General features: G+C 46.5%; 1 protein-coding gene, 1 long non-coding RNA gene and 1 pseudogene across 6 annotated transcripts in view; 1 reads left to right on the plus strand and 2 right to left on the minus strand.

Moving 5' to 3' along the window:
• The window catches only part of LOC141279772 (uncharacterized), a 16,918-nt gene extending 14,016 nt beyond the window's left edge, over positions 1-2,902 (plus strand). Inside the window, exon 3 of the long non-coding RNA XR_012334619.1 lies at positions 2,370-2,902. This is a non-coding gene — a long non-coding RNA (uncharacterized lncRNA). The remainder of the gene's footprint in view (positions 1-2,369) is intronic.
• MON1A (MON1 homolog A, secretory trafficking associated) overlaps positions 1-6,945 on the minus strand; it is a 14,315-nt gene extending 7,370 nt beyond the window's left edge. For 3 of the 5 annotated variants that reach the window (XM_073811137.1, XM_033864996.2, XM_019931711.3), the window contains exons 1-3: positions 6,670-6,945; positions 5,514-5,644; positions 1,247-1,333 (exon numbers count right to left, since the gene is read on the minus strand). In XM_073811137.1, the coding sequence (XP_073667238.1) occupies positions 1,247-1,314 (68 nt within the window). In that variant the 5' untranslated portion in view covers positions 1,315-1,333; positions 5,514-5,644; positions 6,670-6,945. The remainder of the gene's footprint in view (positions 1-1,246; positions 1,334-5,513; positions 5,645-6,669) is intronic. The other 2 variants (XM_019931712.3, XM_019931713.3) reach the window with 2 other exon arrangements.
• On the minus strand, positions 1,120-1,220 carry LOC117314064 (U6 spliceosomal RNA; annotated as a pseudogene).
• Positions 6,946-7,614: the final 669 nt, after the last annotated feature.

Consider the following 7,614-nt stretch of genomic DNA (forward strand, 5'->3'; position numbering starts at 1 on the left):
GAGCTGTCTGGGCTCCACTAACACCTCCACTCCAGCCCCTCTCACCCATCCAAGCATATGGCTTCAGCAGCTGTCCCTCTCTCTCTCAGATCATCAGTGTCCCCTTCTCCCCTATTCATCACCAATATACTGATGTTTCTTCCATTTTCCAAACACCTTCCCTTAGATGTGTTTACTCTGTTATAATTCATTGAGCTGTACTTATGATTTGTGAACTTTATGTTTGTTTTATTCAATTAAAACCTTAAAACAAACCTCCCCTTAACTCTACATTCCCCTCTAGGTACCACCCTATTTTTTTTTTTTTTTTGCTGTCCTTTATAAAACAAACAAACAAACCTCAAAACAGTAAACAGTACTTGGAGTTTAATTAGTCACGTAAGCTAGGCTATGCTGTGTAACAAATGAGTGCCAAAATGGTAGAGGCTTTACACATAAAGGCTTTTTTTGTTTGTTTTGGCCATATCACATGGCTTGTGGGATTGAACTTGGGCTGCAGGCAATGGAAGTGCAGAGTCCTAACCACTGGACTGCCAGGGAATTCCCTAAAGGCTTTTCTTTTTTTTTTTTTTATTGCAAGCATTTTTTTATTGAGAAATAATCTATGTATAACATTATATTAGTTCCAGGTCTACAACATAATGATTCAATATTTGTATATATTGCAAAATGGTCACCACCATGTCTCGTTAACATCCATCACCACACAAAGTTACAAAATTTTTTTCTTGTGATGAGAACTTTTAATACCTACTCTCTTAGCAACTTTCAAATATACAAGCATTATTAATTATAGTCACTATGCTGTACATTACATCCTCAGGATTTATTTATTTTGTAACTGGAAGTTTGTACCTTTTGACCATCTTCACAGATTTTGCAACCATTTTTTAATAAACTCTAAAGGATAATATGTATTAAAATATTTACAAGTTCCTAATTTGACAGGCTGACTCCATTATATACAGCAGGGGTCCCCAACTCCCAGGCTGCGGACCTCTATCTGGGACGTGGGCTGTTAGGAAGTGGGCCGCACAGCAGGAGGTGAGCAGCGGGAGAGCCGAAGCTTCATCTGCCACCCCGCGCCGCTCCCCATCACTCGCATTACCGCCTGAACCAAAAAATATGGAACGCTTCAGGAATTTGCATGTCATCCTCGCACAGGGGCCACGCTAATCTTCTCTGTATCGTTCCAATTTTAGTGCTGCCGAAGCGAGCACTAAAGGCTTATTTTTTGCTCACGTACTGTGGGTTTGGTAGCAATTCAGAGCAGCTCCCTCCGGGCAGTGATTCAGGAATCCAGGCTACTAGCATCTTATAGTTCTGCCGTCACCTGGCAATGGAAGACAGGGCTGGAGGGTCATGTCAGAACTCTTAAATACTTCAAAGTCCAGATTGGCCAGAACTAGTCATGTGGCCAGAGGGACTGGGAAATGTGGAGCGCTCAGGTGTCTCTCCACTTTTCCCATTCACACTTGAATCCATTCCAACTATTACTCCAGTAACACTGCTCCCTCAAGGTCTCCAGTGACCTCCAGGATCATCTCACTTCACTCAGCAGCCACAATGATTATTTCCTCTCTCTCAAAACACTTTCTTCTCTTGGCTTCTGGCACATCACTCTCCTTTCATGGTTCTCCTACCTCATGGACCACTCCTTCTAAGTTCTCTTTACAGTTCTTCTTACTGTTGAGGGACCAAGATTTCAGGTCTTGGATCTCTTTTCTGTCTTCATTCGATCCCTTGGTGACCTTATTCAGTCTCATGGTTTTAAATTTCACCGATAAATTAATGATTCCAAATTTTATTCACAGCCCTAATCTCTCTTCTGACTTCCAGAGGCACACACATTTAACTGTTTACTTGATGTCTGCCCTTGGATATCTTATAGTATCTCAAAGTTATATGTCCAAAACTGAGTTCCTGATCATCCCCTTAAAAAGTTGTTCCTCTCAGAGTTTTCTCCATCTCAGTGAAAGACAATTTGATACTTCCAGTTATTTAGCAAAAAATCTTGGAGGCATCCCTTATGCCTCTCTTTTTCCCGTACCTCATATACCAAACCACCAGCAAATCTTGTCAGCTTTACTTCAGAATACAGGTACACCCAGCAAAATGTCTCTCATTAACCTTTGCCACATAGAATGCCTCTTGGTTTTTAATACACAGCTGTGGTAGCCAGCCTTCCAAATGGTCCCCAGTGATTCTCAACTCCCAGCATTCAAGTCTATATACTCCCATCCCACACTGAGCAGAACTAATCTATGTCACCAACAGGATAATGTGAAAATGACAATGTGTGACTTCTGAGGCTAGGTCATAAAAGACATTGTGGCTTCTGCTTTGTTCTCTTGGATCACTCTCTCTAGGTGCAGCCATCAGCCATCAGTTGTGAGGACACTCAAGCAGCCGTAAAGAGAGGAGCTCGTGGTAAGAAACTGAAACCTGAGAACAGCCAGTACCAATGTGCTAGTCACGTGAGCAAGCAGTGTTGGAAGCAAATCATCTAACCCCAGTCATGCCTTTGAATGACTGCAACCTCATGAGAGACACTGGGCCTGAATCATCCAGCTAAGATGCTCCCAAATTCCTGAACCTCAGGAACTGTATGAGATAATAAATATTTATTATTGGTTTGAGCTGCTAAGTTTTGGGATAACTTGTTACACAGCAATAGATAACTAATACAACAAACTTGTACTGATTGAGCTTATGTTTACATAGAAAAAAACTATTATCAACACTTGATCTATATTTTTTAATAAAGGAATGTGCATTTAAAGCCTCAAATTACATTTCAAATAGAACTGATAGATCACTGAGTGCCAACAAAAGGGGTTTACTTACATCATGGCTATCTGCAGGTACTGAAAGAGGCCATGATGCTGTATCAAAGCAACACTGTTTGATCAGGAGGAAGTGTTTTAAGCATTTTGTATCCTAACATTATAATTTGTTTGGCATATATTAGGTATGTATTTTCCTTGTGTTTTAGTGCCATTTTAGAAAATTGGGGATTTGGGGTTGATGAAGGAAGAATTATACTTTTTCCCATTTGAAATAATGGGGAAACACATAAATCAACTATACTTCAATAAAATGTTAAAAAAAAAAGTGGGAAACAGATACTAAGTTAGTGATTCCAGACAGAATGTCCAACTTTCATGGAACAGATTATTGATGTTCCATAGGAAAATGCCCATATTCAGAATCTGACCACTTCTCATCACCTCCACCACTATCACATTGGTCCCAGTCAACATTATCTCTCTAGCAGATTGCTGCAAGTCTTTTTTTTTTTTAACATCTTTATTGGAGTATAATTGCTTTTCAATGTCGTCTTAGCTTCTGCTGCGTAACAAAGTGAATCAGCTATACATATACAAATATCCCCATATCCCCTCCTTCTTGCGTCTCCCTCCCACCCTCCCTATCCAACCCCTCTAGGTGGTCACAAAGCAGCAAGCTGATCTCCCCGTGCCATGCGGCTGCTTCCCACTAGCTATCTATTTTACATTTGGTAGTGTATATATGTCAATGCCACTCTCTCACTTCATCCTAGCTTACCCTTCCCCATCCCCGTGTCCTCAAGTCCATTCTCTACGTCTGTGTCTTTATTCCTGTCCTGCCCCTAGGTTCATCAGAACCATTTTTTTTTTTAGATTCCATATGTATGTGTTAGCATATGGTATCTGTTTTTCTTTCTGACTTACTTCACTCTGTTTGACAGACTCTAGGTCCATCCGCCTCACTACAAATAACTCAATTTTGTTTCTTTTTATGACTGAGTAATATTCCATTGTATATATGTGCCACATCTTTATCCATTCATCAGTCGATGAACACTTAGGTCCTGGCTATTGTAAATGTCCTGGCTATTGTAAATAGTGCTGCAATGAACACTGTGGTACATGACTCTTTTTGAATTATGGTTTTCTCAGGGTATATGCCCAGTAGTGGGATTGCTGGGTCGTATGGTAGTTCTACTTTTTGGTTTCTTAAGGAACCTCCATACTGTTCTCCATAGTGGCTGTATCAATTTACATTCCCACCAACAGTATAAGAGGGTTCCCTTTTCTCCACACCCTCTCCAGCATTGCAACAGTCTTTTAACCAGTCTCCCCACTTCTGTCCTTGTCCCTGTACAGTCTATCCTTCTCACAGCACTCAAAGTGATCTGCCTGAGACAGAAGTCAAGTCACGTAGCTCCTTTGCTCACTAGTCTGTAACGGTCACACCTAACCCAGTGAGAAAGCCAATTTCCTCACAGTGGTGCACAAGAACCTCTCTGTCTACACGCACTGCACCCCACCCCCCAAATTACTTCTTCAACCTCATCTCCTGTTCTTTCCCCTACTTGCTTTGCTTCAACCCAGCCACACTGACATTATGGCTTTCCTTGAGTATACTGTAAATGTAAATCCTGAGTATTCCTTCACTTCAGAACTTTGCTCTTGCTGAATTTTCTGCCTGGACCACACCTCCCTACTTTTCCCCCTGCCCCCCACCTCACCTATTCCACTACTTGGCCAAATATCTACATGACTCACTCTGTCACTTCCTTCAGGTTGCTGCTCAAGTGTTACCTTATCAGAGAGGCCTTCCTGGAATATCCTGGATTCTTATCTCCCTTGCCCTGCTTTATTTTTCTACATTGAAGGTAACCCTGTGAGCTGTCGCAAATTTCAGAATGTCAGCTCCATAAGCAGGATTTTAATTAACATTTGTCAGATAAATAACTTTGGAAGGGAGAAGATGAAAGATCCTCAGAGAACACCCAGCTCCAATGTAGCCTTGGGAGACTCCTGCCTGTAGGGAAGACTTAGTCCTTGGTAGTAGTTAAGTGTTCAGTAACAGTGGCTCTGGAGTCAGAGGGACCTGTATTAACCTGGCTTGGTTTTATAAATCTCAGCTTTCTCACCTATGAAATGAGGATGATGACAGCACTGATTCATTGGGTTGTGGAAGGATTAAATGAGATAATCCATGTAATTTGGTTACCCTGGCACAGAGTAGGTACATATACACTCAGCTGTCTTTAGCACATCATGATTATTCTTATTCAGACCATGTGTACCTGCACTTATACACAGATCCAGTAATCTCTGCCATGTAAATCAGTCCTTTGCAAGTTTGCTCATCCTGAGCCAGGCCCTTAGTGAGCAGGACGTGCTTCTGACCTCATGAAGCCAGGTGGGCTCTGGCCTGAAATGACCCATCTGTGATGCTGGGACAGAGATGCCTTTGGGCCTAGGGCTGGGAGTTCCTCCAGGCTAACTGGCTATTCATCCTGAAATTGCAGGACAGACCTGTAACTTCCCTGCTGCTCCCAGAAGTCTCTCCCAAGCTGAACTCCTTTCTACCACATGTCCCTACTCTGTGGCCTTGCGCCTCTGGCTCAAAGACCAAAACAAGGTCTACAGCAGCTTACCCCTGAGGGCCCACTATCCACTGATCCCAGTGGGATTTAGGTAACTGCGCCCAGCATGGCTGAGTACTACCCAACATGGTACCTGCATGTTGTGAGAGCAGGGTCAGCTGGCTGGGGCTAGTGGACATCTCCTTCCGAACAGTTCTCCAACCACCTGAAATCATGTAGTACCTCAATATCTCCAAGGCAAGTATCGGGGTCCAGCCAAAAGCCCTGGTGAAGCAAACAGTTCTCTGGACATTTACACTGGAAACTAGGCAGGGAGGGTGAATGACTCATAGCAAAACCCACCCCAAACCCCACTGGAGCCATAACCTGTGTGGCTGAAGCTCTTGGGTGGCTGGGCCTGAAGCAGTTAAGCAAGAGAGGTCTCTTGGAAACAGTCCCAGATACTCCCTTGGGGCCCCTTCTCAGGCAGCCTCTCTAGAAGCCCCCAGGGCTTGCTATTTGCCCTAGAAGTGCTCTGCTGTGCCTTTGAGCAATGTCACCAAACAAGTTAGCTCAATCAGCCCTTCTGGTATGCCTCCCTCCTCTAGGTGCCTGGCCTGGAGAGAGGAAGGGCCTTGCAAGAACTCCTCCCTACTGGGTCCCTACCACTCTTGCTCCCTCTTCCTGCTTAGATTGTGCCCTATCCTGCCTTGACCCTTTGGGGAGTGGGCTATCTGGGAGGATGGTGCCAGGATGCATGGATGTGTGGCAGACAGAGTCCAGGTGAGGCTGTGCTGTAACTGCTTCAGCAGGATGCCTACTCCACGCTGAGAGTATAGCTTGGTACTTGTCACTGCTAGTGGTCACTCCCCTTTCTGACAAAGGCTGCTCACCCTCCCCAGCAAACTCGAGCCCAGAAAGTGTGGCTCAACAGGTGCAAGAGGCAGCTTGGTTATCTGAGCCAGGGCACCCTTGAAGGCAAAGTCCCAAGCCTCAAGACACTTTCAGGAGCTTCCTGCTCACCCCACAGTCAACCTCTGCCAGTCTCTGAGAGCACTCTGCTGGGCCGAATGTGTGTGCGTTGGGGCTACAGGACTTTGCCCTTCCAGCCGAAGGAAGAGTTCCAGGCCTCGCCTTTTGTATTCCCCAGCTGGGAACCGGCGAAGGGACCCCAGAGAGACCCAGTCCTTCTACCGCAAATAGCAGCGTAGACTGCAGGGGCCCCCAGTCTTCAAGCCCCTCCCTTCAAAGATGACAGCTCTCCAGTCTCTCGGCGCCCCCAAGCCACGTGGGTTGGCAGTCGGACTCACCTGTTTCTCGGGGAGGGGTAAGGGGTCAGGAAGCACAGAGATTGCCGGTCACTGCCCTCTGCCGGACCCCCGGGAGGTCACGGGTGTCCGGCCGGGCCCGGACTGATGGTTCAGGTTCGCGGGACCACGGCCCCCTGCAGACACAGACATGGCCACAGCGCAGGCCACCGCTCCCTCCCACGGCCCCTTGCCCGGCTGCCGGCTCAAGAAGACAGCACTCGCCGGCCTCTGGCGGCGGAGGCCCGGCTCCAGTCGCTGGGCCTGGCCCTGCCCGCCCCGGTGTGCATTATGGGAAATGTAGTTCGCAGTGCACGGCCGCCGCGAGGTGGGGCGGGGCGCCAGGTCCCGGCAGAGACCTGGGCGGGGCCTGACCCGGGTCAGCGGTGGCATCATCCCGCACCGCCTTTTACAGGGTCCCGGCCAAACTCAGGCACCTCCCCAAACCCAAAGCCTGGGGTGGACCGCAGGCCCAGACTTCCTAGCTCCTCCGCCCGAGCCAACAAGAGGTTTATTTAAAGCGAAAGAAAGAGACTATGGCATTGTTTCCTCCACTAATTGTGGAAGGACAGTGCAAGTTTGGGGGCTGGATAAATGTCATTAGTGGACCCGGCCACACTGACTGTAAAGGATGTAGGCACACCAACTGCTGCTAAAGGAACACCCTTTTATTTTTTTTACATTTTTTTAAAATAAATTTATTTATTTTTGGCTGCATTGGGTCTTCGTTGCTGTGCGCGGGCTTTCTCTAGTTGCGGTGAGTGGGCTTCTCATTGCAGTGGCTTCTCTTGTTGCGAAGCACAGGCTCTAGGCACACGGATTTCAGGGGTTGTGGCTCACTGGCTCTAGAGCACAGGCTCAGGAGTTGTGGTGCACAGGCTTAATTGCTCCACGGCATGTGGGATCTTCCCGGACCAGGGCTCGAACCCGTGTCCCCTGCATTGGCAG

The sequence above is a fragment of the Tursiops truncatus genome, chromosome 10 (assembly GCF_011762595.2).
Source record: "Tursiops truncatus isolate mTurTru1 chromosome 10, mTurTru1.mat.Y, whole genome shotgun sequence".
Taxonomy (NCBI): Eukaryota; Metazoa; Chordata; class Mammalia; order Artiodactyla; family Delphinidae; genus Tursiops; species Tursiops truncatus.